Source organism: Dama dama, chromosome 24 (genome assembly GCF_033118175.1).
Source record: "Dama dama isolate Ldn47 chromosome 24, ASM3311817v1, whole genome shotgun sequence".
Classification (NCBI taxonomy): domain Eukaryota; kingdom Metazoa; phylum Chordata; class Mammalia; order Artiodactyla; family Cervidae; genus Dama; species Dama dama.
In genome coordinates this window covers 55,098,755-55,116,138 of record NC_083704.1, presented here as the reverse complement: position 1 = coordinate 55,116,138, position 17,384 = coordinate 55,098,755, and the positions used below count along the sequence as shown (strand labels likewise).

The 17,384-nt window shown below is 41.7% G+C and overlaps 1 protein-coding gene across 5 annotated transcripts in view; it reads right to left on the bottom strand.

Annotated features, from left to right (window-relative positions):
* Window positions 1–17,384, bottom strand: part of QRICH1 (glutamine rich 1) — a 41,651-nt gene that overhangs the window by 2,656 nt on the left and 21,611 nt on the right. For all 5 annotated transcript variants that reach the window (XM_061128645.1, XM_061128640.1, XM_061128643.1 and 2 more), the window contains 6 exons: window positions 13,091–14,128; window positions 7,926–8,103; window positions 7,186–7,340; window positions 5,952–6,066; window positions 647–755; window positions 140–291 (listed from right to left, as the gene is read on the bottom strand). In XM_061128645.1, coding sequence (XP_060984628.1) covers window positions 140–291; window positions 647–755; window positions 5,952–6,066; window positions 7,186–7,340; window positions 7,926–8,103; window positions 13,091–14,128 — 1,747 coding nt within the window. The remainder of the gene's footprint in view (window positions 1–139; window positions 292–646; window positions 756–5,951; window positions 6,067–7,185; window positions 7,341–7,925; window positions 8,104–13,090; window positions 14,129–17,384) is intronic.

Below are 17,384 nucleotides of genomic sequence, written 5' to 3'. Positions count from 1 at the left end.
AGCCAGTGGCTGGCGAGAGGGGAAGGGAGCATTCCTATCCGGCAAATCCCCATCTTCACACTCGTCACTAGCCCCTCAGGCACAAAGGCTGAGCAGAACTAGTAGCACCTGTTTCTGCAAACCCTGCCTCCTTCCCTACCTTTCTGGCCAGTCTGGTGTATCCCAAGTGCCTTCAGGTACCGAATACTCGTGCTTTTATCCTTGGGATTAGAGGGGTTCTTCTTTGTCTGTCGTAAGACCTTGGAGAAGGCCAGCTTCATGTGCTGGTCCACTGTCTTCAACAGGAAGTATCTGCACCACAAGCGAAAGCAAGGCAAAGGGAGGGGTGCCAGGAGGAGACCATGACTTACCCTCCGCCATCAGTGCTTCAGAGGAGCCGCTGCCCACACTCCCAGAATCTGGGCAGGCCCACACCCAAATACACTGTCCAGTGAGGAGTCTCATAAGGGCTGATGGGAGAGACCTGGCAAGGCTGTCTGCCTTACTGGTCGCCACAAAAAATGTAGCCAAGTGGGGTGGAGGGCTTCACTAGCCCAAAGGCTCTCAAGTATGTCAAAGGATCTCAGAAGTCCATCTGGATAGTTTCTACCCTCTTCACCGGGCAGATTTCGGCAGTGGCTAAGCACGGAGCCTCTGGAACACTTACTTGGTGTTAAAGAACATGAGGGTGGTCAGCAGGGTGGAAGGGGAGTGAGCCCCCAGCTGCTTGCACTCCCACAGCATCTCCTCAGTCACGTGGCTGGGCAGGACATAGCCTAGGAGGAATAGAGTACTGCTACAACAAGAGGGTGGCGGGATGGGAGGCGTGAGGCACAGCAAGCACCACACAGGAGTACAAGTTTAACTGGAGAAGTCTTCCTGGGATATAGCAGAATCATCTGGAAAGCTTGTTAAAACACAAACAGCTGAGTCCCAACCCAACTTTCTGGGGGAGGACCTGAAAATGTGTGTTTTCAACAAGTTCCTAACACCACACTTTTGAGAACCCCGGCCCTCCATTATTGCTCTCACTGGATGTTCATTCTTCCTCTAATCCCAGGTTAATATCAGGTAAAAGGACATCCCTCAGAGAGGTTGCAACACCCCAAAGTATAAATCGACCTCTGCATATATGCAAACTTCTCTGAAAAGAGCGTAGAGAGCTTTCATCATAGCTTCCAAGGTGTCCAGACCAGGGCCCAAAGAACTGGTATACACGCCTGTTTGTCTTTGTTAAACCTCTATATCATCCATTCTCATCCCCTCTGGAAATAGGGCAGAATGATATTCAGATCCCTTATAGGTCTCCCCCACAGGGCAGGTTTTACTTTCATGAGCTAACTGAAAGCTGGACAGGGACAAAGGCAGTGGTTTGATCAAGAGCTCTGGACAGGCAGGTCTATACCAAAAATGACACAGGTTGATCACCAAGCCCCCTTGATGTGTTCATAAAACAGTCAATGTCCAAGTTTATGTGTATCAGGCACTGAGGACATGGTGAAACAGTAACAAACACCAGCATTCTTCTACAGGAGTTTCAGGACTCTCCAGGCAGGCAGCAAGGGTGGCACTTTCTAGAAGCAGGGAAAGGAAGCCCAATACATTCCTTTCCTCTGGCCGTGACCAAGCTGGCCCCCTGATTCCATTAGCACTCTTCCATCTCTTCAGGGCCTGTCTGCCTCCACTCTTCTATTCTGCGGCCCAATGGCAGTAAGATAAACTTCTTTGCTGCTGCTGTTTAGTCGTGAAGTCGTGTCCAACTCTGCGACCCCAAGGACTGTAGCCCGCCAGGTTCCTCTGTCCATGGGATCTCCCAGGCAAGAATACTGGAGAGGACTGCCATTTCCTTCTCCAGGGGATCTTCCTTACTCTCAGACAAATCTTAAGCAGGATGAGTGACAGGAGACGCTCTCCTAGGGAAAGGCTAGCCCTAGGAATGGTCCAGGCATACATTTAGGATTGCTCTATTTTCTCTGGGTTCTCTCTGCTACCTTGTCACTTCCCTACCTTTAATCACTTCTTAACAGAGCAGCTTAAAGGGAACTTCAGGATCTGAAAATCAGAACTCCTAGCGTGGGCAACAGGAGATACAGATAGAAACAACATATAAAAGCCTCATAGTTCTGAATCTTAACTGCAAAGTATCAAAATGTTCTATTTTATATTTATTTTTTTAGTTCTGCCTAAAAACCATGACCAACCCAAGAAGCAATGAGCACCCCTACCACCCAGATGGTGGTAATGAAATACCATTTAACACTGAAAGGAACCAGCCTCCACAGAGAACTGATTAATTCCACACTGGGAGACAGAAAATGGCCAGGAAAAGCCTGGAAAATTTTTGGTGAACCAGAAATCAAGGAAGTAGGGTCGTGCCACACAGACTTAAGAGCCAATTTAAACAGGCTCCAAATGGCCAGACAGAACAATTTGTACACTATTTAAGATACCAAGTGCAATGAATTGAATCATTAAATATGTTTAAATTAACTTGCTCACAATGATTCTTTAAACAAACAAAAGAAATGCCAGCTGAAGGAAGCTGGTAAACCAACTCATTACTGTCAAAACTGCTAAACAAAGGAGAAGAAACAAGCCCTCATCCTGCTTCTTCTATATAATCTTTACTGCTAGGAATTCAAAGAGTTGATGAGGGAAATTTTCTCTTTGTATTTCAGCTAATAAGGAAGAAATAATAACATTAGAATACCAATGCTTGCAACTCCTAATGAACTAATGGATCCAGACATCATGGGCACCCACCTATGATGTAACCCTGCCAAGAAGAAAACACACAGAAAAACCAAAACCTGATTTATCAAGTCTTTATATGCAACTACCAATAAACTGTAAATACAGGGGACAGAAGAATATGTTAAATTACAGCATGGAGATATTAATAGCAAAAATTAGACTGTAATAATTTAAAAGCCTAATTTCTTCCATAAGTAAACTGCAAGAAAAATAAGTTTATTTTTGAATTTAATTAAAAGTTAATTAAGATGAAAACTAAACATTAAAAGATATCTATGCAATTTCAATGTGTGGAACTTATTTGCGCCTTGACTCAAGAAAAAGTGACATTTATGGGACAATTGGAAATGTGGAAAAGGGCAGATTTTGATGACATTGTGGACTATTCTTTTTTCTAAAAAAGTAAAATAATGGCATTGTGGTACATGAATTATGCTAAAACATTTATGGATAAAGTGTCTGGGATTTACTTCAAAATAATATGGGAGAGAGAAACAGATAATGTATAAATGGAACAAGATTTGCCATGGGTATGTGGGAATGCCATTATTCTATTCTGCTTATTTTTATATGTGCTTGAAATTTCCTTAACAAAACTTTTTATAAAGTGAATTTTATACAGCCACACTTGGTCTGAAAATCTGCAAATCATGTACAGAAATTCACTTACTCAGGTGTCTAATGATACCTCCTTAGAGAGGCTTCTTTCCTAACGCCCTTAACACTTTCCATTCTGTGTGCTTTGTCCTTCGAAGTACTTAATTATCACAAATTAACTTATTTATACAGTCTCCCCATATTAGACTGTAAGCTTCAATTTTTCACTACTGAATTGTATTACCTACACCTGGAACTGCCTGGCACATAGTAGGCACTTAAAAGGTATTTGTTTAAATGATACTTTTTTTTTAAACAGTTAAGCAGTGATTATGATGACAGATGATAACTAGACTAAATCATTTCATGGCATACACAAACTATATCAAGTCACTGTTGTACACTTGAAACTACTAAGTCAATTATATCTCATTTTTAAAAACTTAAACAATCAGTATACATTTTATTAAATGGTAGAGCCAGGATTAAAACTCAGATATTTGTGTGGACATAATTTTTACTTCATCTGGGTAAATAAGAAGCATGACTGGTGGATCCTAAGGTAGCGCAATGTTTGGGAATTCAGCCATTCTAACAGGTATATAATGATACATCACTGTATCCATATATGTATGCACGTATGTATCAATATTTATGCAAGTCACACATGTGGCTTGCTGAATCTCAGTTCCCCAACCAGAGACTGAACCCAGGCCACAGCAGTGAAAGCACTGAAATCTAACCATTAGGCCACCAGGGAACGCCCATCACTGTTGTTTTAATTGGCAACTGACTGATGATACATGATAAGTATCTTTTCATATACTTATCTGCCACCTTCTTTAGTGAATCATGTGTTCAGATCCTTTACCTATATTTTAACTGGGTTCTTTCTTTGTTTTGTTATTGTTGACTGTTAAAAGTTCTTTATAAATTTTGGATATCAGCCCTTTATCTGGTATGTGTTTTGTCAAGATTTCCTCCCAGTTTGTGGCTTGTTTTTCATTCTGTTAATGCCTTTCAGAGAGCGTAAGTTTTTGCTTTTTAATTTTTAATAAAGTCCAACTTACCAATTTTTTCCCTTTCATATGCTATTTTTTTTTTTTTCATATGTTATTCTTTTTATGCTGTACCTAGAAAGTTACCACCAGACCTAACGTCACCTAGATTTTCTCCTATTTTACCTTCTAGCAATTTTATAGTTTTACATTTGGGTCTATGATTCATTTTTAATGTGGCTGTCCAGTTGTTCTAGTAGTGTTAGTTGAAAAGACCATCCTGGGGATTTCCTGGAGGTTCAGTGGTTAGGACTCGACACTTTCACTACATGGCCCGGGTTGAATCCCTGGTCAGGGAACTAAGACCCCATGAGCTGCAGAGTAAAGCCAAAAAACAGAGAAAAAGAAAAAAGGACTATCCTTTCTCCATTAACTGCCTTTGCCCCTTAGTCAAAGATAAATTGGTTATACTCATGTGGCTTTATTTCCAGACTCTATATTCTGTTCCATGAATTTGTCTATTCTTTCACCAAAGACCTGCAGGCAATGTTTACAGCTGCTTTATCTATAACTGCCAAAACATGGAAGCAACCAAAATGTCCTTTAATTGGTGAATGGATAAACTGTGGCACATTCATAAAATGGAATACTATAAAAAGCAATAAAAAGAATAAAAAAGCAATAAAAAGAAATGAGCTATCAAGCCATGAAAAGACATGCAGGAACATTAAATGTATATTGGTAAGTGAAAGAAATTAATACTAAAGTATTCTAACTATATGACATTCTGAACAAGGCAAAAGAGACAGTAAAACAGATCAGAGGTTGCCAGAGATTCAGGGGCACAAAGGGAGGGACGAATTAAGTGGAACCTTGGGGATTTGAGGGCAGCAAAACTTGTATGTGATACTGAACTGTAGGTACATGTCATTATACACTGTCAAAATCCACAGAATATACAAAAGAAGGGTGTGAACTCTAATGTAAACTACAGACTTTAGTTAACAATAAGGTATCAAATGTTGGCTCCTCAATGTTAACAAATATACTATACTAATACAAGATACTAGTAACAGGGGAGACACAGTATGATGGAATATCTGGGATTCCTTGTATATACCACTCAGTCTTCCTGTAAACCTAAAACTGCTCTTAAAGAATAGATTATTAAAAAAAAATTATAATAAACAGCTCAAACATTCTCCTGTGAAACTCATGTTCTTTCCAACACACTATGCTGCCTAGGTCATTCATGGGTAAAGCAAAAATTATGTTTTATATATGCAGAGAAAAGCCCTATATATAATTAATCTACAGATGAAATAGTTCATAATTTGTAACTTCTGCAAGGATCCTAATTTTAATCAATAAATTTAAATAGAAAAAAAACGGAGTAACCACGCCACAGTCTGCATGTGCCCGTGTCCTTGCCACACCGCACCAGCCAGGTTCCCTGGTGAGCCATGCCCCTCCACACTGGGCCAAGCAGCACAGAGACCAACGCTGGGGCCTGCGACTTACAGCCTCCTCACCCACATGCTATTATCACAGCAAGCCACACAAGCAGCTCATCTTTTTTAAACCCAGGTTCAAAAGACATCCAAGGACTAGGAAGATTCTTACCAAGTGGAGTGACTCGGGGCTGAACGTCCTTCAGAACTTCATGCAGCCACTCCGTGAATCGAACATAATAAAGATCGGAGAAAATGTCATCGACCCGTCCGTTCTCAAAAAGATACTAAAAGGAAAATAATCAATAAAAGCTGTTGGTAGACTCTTGACAAGATATTGAGGGAGGCAAACAATTTTCGAGCAGTACCCTCACCTCTCCCTACCCATTCACTGAGTCAAAACCGTCCAGTGTGCAGCGCTTCTACAGCATACTTCAGTATGGGAACCAACTCTCACAACACTCTTGAAAGTTGGTCAATGGAGCAGATTTTGTGAATGCTACTTCACGCAAGCAAGGCACTGTCTTACAGTAGCAAAAACACACAATGCAGGCTCCAGGGCCAGTCTCTTACTACCTATGGTGTAAGTTACGTAACTCATGTGAGTCTTCTAACTTTGGGGGCTCAGTTTCCTTGTTTGTAAATGGAGATGACTATGCCTGCCCTGCATGAGTGAGAGAGCATGGAATGAGACAAAGCATATACAGTAATTCAGCCAGTGCTCCAAGTGACTGCTAAGAAAGAGTAACAAAATGGGAGATGGGTTTTTCTCAGGCCTAAGCAACTGGGTGAGTCCCAATCAGCAAGTGTTCTTCCATCACACCGTGGGCTTCTCTACAATAGCATTCAAACACTCGGAAATCCCCTCTGGTCTCTGAAACTGCTGGTCCTAAAATGAACTCCCCTGTTCATCTTCATCTTAGATATCCTGAAAACCTAACTACAGTTGTATATTCTAGCTAGACTCTTTCAAATACGTATTTTGCGTTAATGCAGGAAACAATGAGAAAATGAACTATATGTCAGCACCAGACTTTGTTCTGGAAAAATTGCTTTTCTGCAAACTAGATGTTTACTTTAACAAAAGGTGTTACATAAATGTTTCATGATTTTTTTTAAAAAGTCTCTAATGTAATATAGCATATATTTTAACAAATATTTCTCCAGAGGGATTATTTTATTATCTTATTTTCTACAGTGAACACGTGGATCTTTTCCAATTTAAAAAAAGTGTACATTTAAAAACATTTCCAATTTTTAAAAAATGTACGTTGAAAACCTCACTATATAGTTGGAAGAGAGTACCTTCATTGTTATCACTTTTGTCATATTACTAATTTGACTATGCAGCAAATACCCAATGGGAACACAAGGCAAACAGGTTCCTATGAAGCTCTGTTTCCTACCTTTTGAATACACAGGAAAATATAGTACAGCACATCTGGGTCATAGGGTTCACCTTCTCCATTTCGAGCTTCCCGAGTCATCAGACAGAGCCCATAATTCAATTCAGCCACAGCAGAAGAGATGAGATCTTCCTGGAATCGTAGCAACTGACGCCCTACAATACAAGTCCCAAAGGTCAGTGAGGGTCCTGGCAACAGCCATTTCTTTACTGGTTTCTCATATCCCTGGAAGGAGGTTACAGAGCAGACACCACCCATCAAGGCGCTGGGGTGAAAACAATCACTTCTATCTGTGATCAAAACTAGCCTACAAATACAATAATCCTGTTTGCCCTACTACTAAAAGGGTTCCCTTCCCATCTCACATATCCCCCAATTATTAGGGCCAAGGAATGAAAGCAAAAACACAAAACCCACTCTCCGTAATATGAGGAAGTATATGAGGATAATGCTAAGTAAGAGGGGCCCTAAGAACACTCACTACTTTCTATCTCCTCCCAGAAGTCTCTGCCCCAGAAATCCGTATGTACAAAAATGCCTGATCTTGGGCACACCCCACAAATCCTGCTTGTTTATAGCAGGTCCAGCCTGCCTCTTGTCTGGGATTCAGCACACTATTTCAGATGGCACGCTCAAGCGCCCAGAGCCAAGGGATACACTTTCCTGCCATCCATCCTCCTGCTGCTTCAGTGCCACTGCATTTCACAGAGTCCAACCCCCTTGCCCTCCCGAACACTTACTCCCAATGGGTGCCAGTCTGTTCTGAGCATCCTTCTCAAGCTCGGCATTCTTGGTCTGCGCCCAGTTTTTCCACACTTCAAGCCCTTCTTCTGGCTTCAGAGAATTTGGAAGCAGAAGTTCTGGGGAAGGCTGTGGCTGTGACTGTGGTTCAACTTCAGCAACCTGGACAGTTTGAGCCTATGAGAGAGAAATCATCAAAACATGTCAACAAGTCCTTTGACAAAACTGCCAGAAAAATGCTATAACTCTTTTAACTAAAAAGCTGCTCTCCTGCTTGCTATCCTAAACTTTGGAGTCCTGTTGTTTATTTCAGAGACAGCAAAGGCTAGTGCAAAGCTTCTTAATCTTGACTGTACTTTTGAATCTCTTATTTTAAAACACCAATACCTGAGCTCCACCCCAGAATCTCTTTTTAAAGAGGTATCAGTCTTTTTAAAATCTTCCCGTGTAAAAAGAGAATTCTAATGTTTAGTCACGGCCCAGAGCTACTGGCACAAAGCCAGTAGCCCACAGCACTGCTCATCAACACCATGGGGATTTTATTAAAACGTGGATTCTGATTAGAAAGATCTCAGGTGGGACCTGAGATTCTACATTTCTAAGAAGCCCCCAAGGAAGGGAGCTGGTCTTCAGACTACACTTTCAGTACCAAGTGTCCAGACTGTTAAACTTAGTTGCACCTTAAAATCATCTGGGCTGCTTTTAAAAAATATCCATGCCTGGGCCTTGTCCCTAGGGATCCTGATTTACTTGGTCTAAGGTGGTGGCCTGCCATCGGTTTTAAAAGCTCTCTGGGTTATTCTAATGTCCAGTCATGGTTTAGAATCATCATGTTCCTTCTCAATAACACTGCTTTGGCTCATAAGGACATTTTCTGAAGACTGGAGCTTCCCGCCTCCAAAGCAAGAGCAGTCCCATTCTCAATGGTCTGAAAGCCGAACTGTGCAGACAAAGGGCAGAGAATGTCCATAGCCCTCAATCACAGCCCCCATCAGGCAGGACAGACAGCAACACAGATACAAAGCACAGGCTCTTGGGTCTCACAAACCTGTCTACATTGTAAAACAAATTCCGTTGAACAATTTTCTATGCCAGGGCCTACCTAAAGGGCTGAAAAATGCCAAATCATTCAACTTGAAGGCTAAACAATTAATATATATGACACATACATTTGCTTATCAATCAATAAAAATAAAAACTATCCTACTAGCTTTGATACAAGATACATTATTAAACAAGGAGATAAACAAATACCAGTGCCAAACTCTTAAATGTCTGTCGATCCTGGAGCTCCCCACCCGACACACTTCTCAGTTCAACCACCATTCTTGGTGAGTCTCCAACACTTTCCCCGTTAGGATCTCCATGTTTGTGGAAATGATTGCTAACTACGTGCCCCTAAGCTAGACCATGCCTTAATATACTCAATGGGAACTGTGTATCTCCGACTGAACATCTCAAAGCCACCTCAGACTGCTACCTAGGGAGGGCATTCATCACTGCCCATCCAGAAGTATTCTCCTCAGACTCTCCTCCCTGTGGTTCAATGGCAACACCATCCACCCAAGGAAGAAATCCAGGAGTGTAACAGGATTAGTAGGTGGAAGCAGTGCTTCTCTACTGTCTTATCAGCCAGATTCCCTTCAGTGCCCCTCCACTCACTAAATGTAACACTCCCAACCACCCTGACAACCAAAATTCTTCCACACACATTCAAATGTCTATCAGTGGGTAGGGGAAACAGAAGTTTCATCCAGGTTGAAAACTACTGATGCACGTGCACCCCTGGTGTAGAGTTTTTCCTATTTACAATGGAGCCCTTAAGGAGTTGGGAAGTGACATAATTCTACATTTCAAGATTATTCTTGATCTATAGAAAATGGAATAGTGGAAGTAGGTGCTGGTGGCCAAGACCGGGATGGCAGCAGTGAAGTGATTTAAGAGATTCTAAGAAGTTTGGTATCAGAACCAATGTGGCTTGTTGATGAACTGACTGTGAGGAGGAAGGGAATGAAGACTCAAGGACTCTGGGTCTCTGGCTTACATAACTAGGTAGATGATGGTATCATTTTCTGAGATGAATAGTTTTTAATAGTGGTAGAGGAGATGCTAATGAAGAGCTGAGACATCCTTAACAAACGCAGGTAAATAATAAGTGGGCTGCTGAACGTATGGTAAGGGTTCTAAGGGGAAAGGTACAGTTTAGGGATAAAGAGCTGTGTGTCATTGCAGTACATGGACTGCACACAGGTTAAGACATGGGCTCCAGAACCCACCTATCCAAGACTCAATGTCAACTCTGCCACTTGCTAAAGGTGACTTTAATCTCTGTACCTCAGTTTCTTCATTTGAAAAATGGAGATAGTAGTACACACCTCTTAAGGTTGGTGTGAGAATTAAATGAGTTATTACATGTAACACTATGGACAGTGCCTGGCAGAAGGTGCCAGTGATTATCACCTTCTGCAGCAGTCATTTACAGGATTCTGAAAATCATGGCAATGGACAGAAATCCCCTGGGGGAGAAAAGAGCATTAGTACTGAGCTCTGAGAAACATCAACGTGTATGGTTCAGACAGAGGAGATGGAGGCTTCAGCAAAGTCTCCTGAAAAGGACAAATAACCAGTAGGGTAGGAGGAAATAACATGGAAGTCCAGAGGAGAGTTTCAAGAAGGCAGGCTTGGTCTGCTCTGCTGTGTGTTGCTGCGAGCGAGATAAAAACAGACATGCCTGCTGGATCTGGCCATGGGGTGGTAGGTCAGTTTGGCAAGAGCAGACCTGGTAATGAGCTGGAAGAGAAAACTGGTGAGCAAGTAGAGACAGCCTATGCAGATGATGCCTGTGAAAACTCCGGGAATAAAGCAAAGTGGAGAAACGGGGTAACAGACGGAGGTGGGTGTGAGGTCAAGGGAGGGAGGTTTTGCCACAAATCCAGTTTTAAAGACAAATTATAAAAAAAAAACTTTCAAAAAGGGTATGCCAGGTAAAGGAACACATCTGCTCTCCCTAGGGTCAACTCACATCACAGCATAATTATCTTGCCATGGGCTATGAGGGCCCCAAAGGCAGTGGCTGTCTTATTCTCTCTGTTCCCCAGAACCTAGAACAGAGCCCAATAAGGGAAGCAGAGGGATATCTGTAGTGTGAATGGGCAAGCTAATCTTTCCTGCATGATGGGCATTCTTCCCAATATTTCTTTTTCTGGCAACAATCCTTGACATATGTCCCTATTAAGGGACATGTGTGTCTCCTTTGCTAAAGGAGATACAGCCTCTGAAGAACACGAAGAACACAGGTTTACTAAAATGGAATCTAGAAAAAGATTTTCCAGTTGAAGGGCCCAGATGTGCAAATTACTAGCAGAGCCTGTTGAACAACAAAAGAGCCCTGAACCGCAGACTGGATCATCAGGCCCAGGAGAGCAGAGGAGAGGCCTGATGTGCTCCATCCCTGTGAGCAGAAGTTCAGCACAGTGCACTATGACAAGTCTCTGGGTGGTCTCTCCTACACCTATTCCACACACCACTATCTGATTCTTCTGAGTACCATCACTCAGGCAGGATTCTGGAAATTTTTCCCACCACAGACCATACCAACTCTTCACTTTGGGAAGACAGTCCCTTTGCCCCCTCCACTAACTCCTCTCCCACAGTTTTTCCTCCTCTCATATTAACCTAGACATATCCCTTGTGTCCACTCCTAGCTCTATATTCATGCTGCTCCATTCTGTCAATCTCACCTATAAACAAGAGATCAAATGCCAGTTTTTCCACAAAGATGCTTCTGTTTTAACCCCGAATGATTTCTGAATTCCCAGCCTGACTTTTGTGTGAGTAGTACACATTCACTTGGTTATGTTGCTCTATAAACAGTTTATAAAGAAACAGAAATCATGCATGCGTACTTCCACCAGATTATCAGCCACCTGAAGCAATGACTGTCCTACTCTTAGGCCTGACACTTGGATTTTAACAGACCCTTAATAAAGTCACCTAAGATTAATACACTGCTGCCTCTATGAAACCACTCAGTTGGCTTTGGCTTATCCAATCATTTACGGCTTGAGTTTCTGAGTGTGGTCCCTGGTCTAACAGTGCTTTGTTTGTGCCAGCTCCCTCACATGCATTCCCAGAGCGCATATGCTGAGGCACATTACCTTCAGCAGTCTCATGAGACCAGAGGTTCTACATCCAGTCTAAATGTCTGCTAGACAAGGGACGAGAAACTTTACTAATAGTCTTAAAAGGTGGATCTATGACAGCCTCAAGAAGGCTAACAATTAGCAAAAAGAGCCAAGCAATTTTAAAATTAAAATTTTGACAGTTCTCTTGGCAACGTTTCTATAAATCTAAAATCATTTCAAAAGTTAAGAAACTTAGCTCAACACAGCTGCCATGACAGAAAACTCATTAAGGATGACTTATCTTACTATTTTTAAAGAACATAAAAATATCGCTGAAAAGTCCCACTTGTAAAGGTCACTTATTTAAGAGTCCCAAAGATGATCACTTTTTTCTTTTTTTCGGCCATGCTACAAGGCTAAAGGATTTCAGTTCTCTGACGAGGGATCGAACCCATGTCATCTGCAGTGGACGAACAGAGTCCTAACCACTGGACTACCAGGGAATTCCCAAAGATGATCACTTTTAACAGGCCCACCAGGAAGTCTTTTAGATCCCCTAATTCACCTATACTGTGTCCAGTGTAGTCCATCTTTAGATGACAACTAAAGAAGAAACAATTTAACAGCTTCTCCACTGTAATGAGTTTACAGCCTGTGTGCTCAACTACAGAGGTTTCATTAGATCTGTTCATTTGCAATGCAGAAAGCAGCTTCTGGGACAAAAATAACACTTGGGGTGACCCATTAGTCTCAACCTAGAACTTACTTTTCCTAAAAAAGAGATCACGAAAAAGCACTCCGAACATTTACCCCCCAAAGCAGTTTCTGGTCATTCACCTCCAGACACCAGGCTAGAATGTCTGCCTACTCCATAGCCTAGCCCCTGTTCCCTCTCCCCAATCCTAATTAAAATACTAAATACTGTATTACTATTGCAAGACCAACATCACTCTAGTAAACAAGCCAGAGGTTGCCAGGCACGTTTGGTGTGGCACTGGGCCCCAGGGAGGCAGGCTGCCCTACAGGTAAGTCTCACTTACTGAACAAGTGACCTGGAGCTGTTGCTGCTGCTGCTGCTGAGGCGGCGGCGGCGTCTGTTCCTGGGGGGTCTGTTGCTGTGGCTGCTGCTGGGGGTCCCATATATGGACAGTCTGAGCTGTATTCTGATATGTGCCTGCCACGGCCTGCACAGCCACTGGAATGTGGATGTTGCCATTCATGAACTGTGCTGGAAAGAGAGAGTTTGCAAGGGTCTGCACTACCTCTTCATGGGAGTTTTTCACTACAGACGTGGTGCCCACCATCTTCTCCTTGTCATCCTCCAGCTTCACAGCTGCCAGGGCTGTGGGTGAGCCACTGACGTGAACTGCGTTGTAGGCTTCCTGGGGAATGGCAATGTGGGTAATGCTCTGCTGCTGAGGGTCCCCCCGGGGCTGGGCAGAGTAAACAGGTATGGTCCAAGTTTCTCCTGTAGGGCTAGTAATGGTCCCAGTGGCACTGTACAGGTGGGCACTGTCTACTGTCAGTAAGTCGGGCCTCAAAGACACGTAACTCTGCTGCTGGCCCTGTGGAATGGCCAGTACGGTGGCCACCGGCTGCCCTGAGATGGCGTAGGACACAGTGATGGGCATGTCCACTTTGCGCTTCTTCACTGGCTGGAGGACACTGGCTGTGCCAACCCGCCGCTCCCCTTCCCGAGGTGAGCCCTGCTGAGACGGCGGTGGGGAAAGGGCACCCACAGTCTGGATTTGGATCTGCTGACCCCCAGCAAGAGACTGGCCAGCCACCAGCTGAGCCTGGATCTGCTGGTGCGGGATGTGCTCCTCCGGGATCTCTGGAGCCTGGATCTGCTGGGCCGCCTGCATGTGCTGCACCTGGATCTGGGCCGCCTGCAGCTGCGAAGGGCTGGGGCTCTGCAGAGATGGGGTCTGGATGGAGGGGGCCGCCGGCTGTGCTGCTTGGCCTTGGATCTGCACCTGGACGTGGATGGGCTGCTCAGCAGGCTGGTGAACGGTGAGTTGCGGGGAGAGCTGCTGAGCCGAGACCTGCTGCGGAGACTGCTGTACCTGTACCTGTACCTGTAGCAACAAGATGCGGCAGTGAGTGAACCAGACAACACGGAGAACCCAGTCCCGAAGGGCAGAGATCTCAGGCAGGAGCCCTGTGTACTGTGAGGAGGAGGGGCTGCCATACCCCAGCCTTCTGAGGAAGCCGTAATCTCTGAACATGTTGCGTTCAGAGCAACAGCCACCTGAGCACATGCAAGAATATCACATGAGAAATATCAAAACTTTTGCTCATTTCTTACCTTCTTTTTAAAAGTCACCCCTTTTGTTTTTGCATACTCATATAGTAGTACAAGTATACAATGTATAAATATATACTTAGGTATATACTCAAAAAAATAGTTTATCCATGTGGTTAGTGATTGAAAGTGTGGGGACATTGTTCTAAAGGGTCAGAAAGACAAATACACTCCACAGGAATTCAATTTCCAACTCAGGATCAAAACTACTCCCACCACAGACAAACCACAGTAGAGACAAAATGCTTGAAATCCCTTTAGGAGACATCTCCAATTTTGCTGCTAAAAGGCAGGCACAGATGAATGATTCTTTAGAGTGCTTATTTACGATACCTTTATTTTACAGGAGATGCCACTCAAATCCTGATAACTTAATCTAACTAAGGTGACTATCGCAGATCACACATTTCTGATGATAATGAAGCTCGTTATCTTACTGCTGTACTTCAGCATACAGAACAGCATGAAAGGATGCTACACACAGTATGCAATTTTAAAACAGTATTTTTCCATCATTTTCCATCTAAATCATTCTGAATGCATGTAGGAATTAGGAAGGTAGAAAATAAGAAGGTAGATCAGTGATTGTATACATCACAAAAGATAACCAAAGATGGTGCTGGACACTGGCTGTCCACATAAAATGAATGAAGTTAGACCTCTTTCTCACATCATACACAGAAAATGGGAGACGATCTGAACAGACAATTCTCCCAAGAAGATAAGCAAATGGCTGGCAAGCACATGAAAAGTTGCTCAACATCATTAACTGTCAGGGAAAAGCAAAGCAAAAGAAGATACCATTTAAACCCACCAGGACGACTATAATAAAAAACAGATAACAGGGGTTTCCCTGGCAGTTCAGTGGTCAAGACTTTCAATGAAGCAAGCATGGGTTCCATTCCTGGTCTAGGAACTAGGATCCCAGATGCTGTGTGGCATGGTCAAAAAATAAAATAAAAAAAAAAAAACAACAAAACAAAAACCACACAATTTTTTAAAGGATAAAAGATACTGTAGGCACATATACAAAAAAAAAAAATTGGAATTTTCATGCACTGCTGGTGGGAATGTAAAATTGATATAGCTGCTTTGGAAAAAAAGTCTGGCAGATCATAAAAAAGTTAAACATAGCATATGACGGAGATATGAAAAACAAACCATATGACCCAGCAGTTGCATTCCTAGGTACATACTCAAGAGAAATAAAAACTATACTCACAAAAAACTTGGACATAAATGTTAATAACAGCATTATTTATAGTAAGTGAAAAGTGGAATCAACCCAAATACCCATCAACTGATAGATAAATAAAATGTAGTACTTCCATACAATAGACTATTGTCTAGTAAGAAAAAAATAAAATTTTGATAAAAAGCTACAACACAGATGAACCCTGAAAACATTATACCAAATTAAGTTAATCATAAAGACTACATATTGTATAATTCCATTTATATGAATGTCGAAAACAGGCAAATCTACAGAAATAAAGTAGATTAGTGCTTGTCCAAGAGATAGGGATTGGGGGAAATATGAAGTAATGGCTAAAGCTACAAGCTTTCTTTCTGGGGTGATGGGACTGTTCTAAACCTGATGTGATAATGGTTGTACAACTCTGTGAATAGACTAAAAACTATGAAGTTGTACACTTTACATGGAAATGAGTGAATCAATATGAGAATTATGTACCAAGAAAGCCATGACTAATTAAAAAAAAAATCATAGGCAAGGAGGTTATATAAAGAGCATAGACCTTGAGAGCTGACTTGAAATGCTGCTGTACTTTCCTGGCTACGAGTCCTTGAAGCTTCTGTTTCCTGAGGCACAATAAAAAGGGCCTACCTACTCACCTCCTTACAGAGCGGTCATGAGCATGGAATGTTTATTGACATATAGTAGGTGTTCAAAAAGTTGGTTTTCTTCCTCATAAGCAGTATTTCTTTACACCAGTGAGTTTCAAAATGTAGTTTCCAGGCCAACATCATCATTACCCATGCAACTTGTCAGAAATACAAACTTTTAGGTGGAACAATTGAAACAGAAACTCTAGGGAATGGGATCAGCAATCTGATGCATGCTCAAGTTTGAGAATCAGTGCTTTACACCAAGGATATAAAGGAAAGTATGAAGCCAATTACTAAAGAAGAGCTGCTTTTTTTTTTTTCTGTTCTCAGGACCCTTTTAAAAAATGAGGACTCCGAAGAGCTTTTGTATAGATGGCAATATTTACTACATTAGAAATTAAAACTAGGAAACTTAGAAAAATATTAATTAATTAAAAATTACCATATAAAGCAACATAAATGTCAACATAAATAATAAATTCTTATGAAGAATAACTTTATTTGCCAAAACTTTTATAGTAAGAGTTGCATAAAATTTTACATCTTTGCAAATCTCTTTAATGGCTGACTTAATTGAAGACAGCTGGATTCTCTGTACTTGCTTTTGCAAAATCTGTTGTGCACACGTCACACATGGTCTCTGCAAAACCCCACTGTACACTCATGAGAGAATGAGAGTGAAAAAGGCAAATAAACATCTTCATATTATAATAATAACAGCTTTAACTTTAAGGAATCACTCTTAACACTGTAAGAGTGATTAAAATTTCAGAGTGCTGGGAACTACCAGTCCCTGAACTACCCTTTAAGAATTACTGTTGTAGAGGTAAATACACAGTATGTTTTTTAACTACATTATTACTGGCTTAGAAACAAAAGTTCAAAAATCTGGTTATTATCATTGAATTGTAGTTCATATTCTTAATGATTTTACTCTATCTCTTTACAATGACTTTTCTTAGAAAGCATTTATCAATATTCAATCTTCCAAAAGAAACAAGTTAGCAAAATACTAAGGAATCGGAACTGAAGGCATTTACCCAAATGAGCCAACAAACAGGTAAAAATAATCTAATGCTACTTTATATCCTAAGTAGTTAGAATTTAAAATTAAAAGAGTAAAAGTTAAAGCACTTTCTGACATTTCCTTATCATTATCAACATATTGTATAGGGTATCAA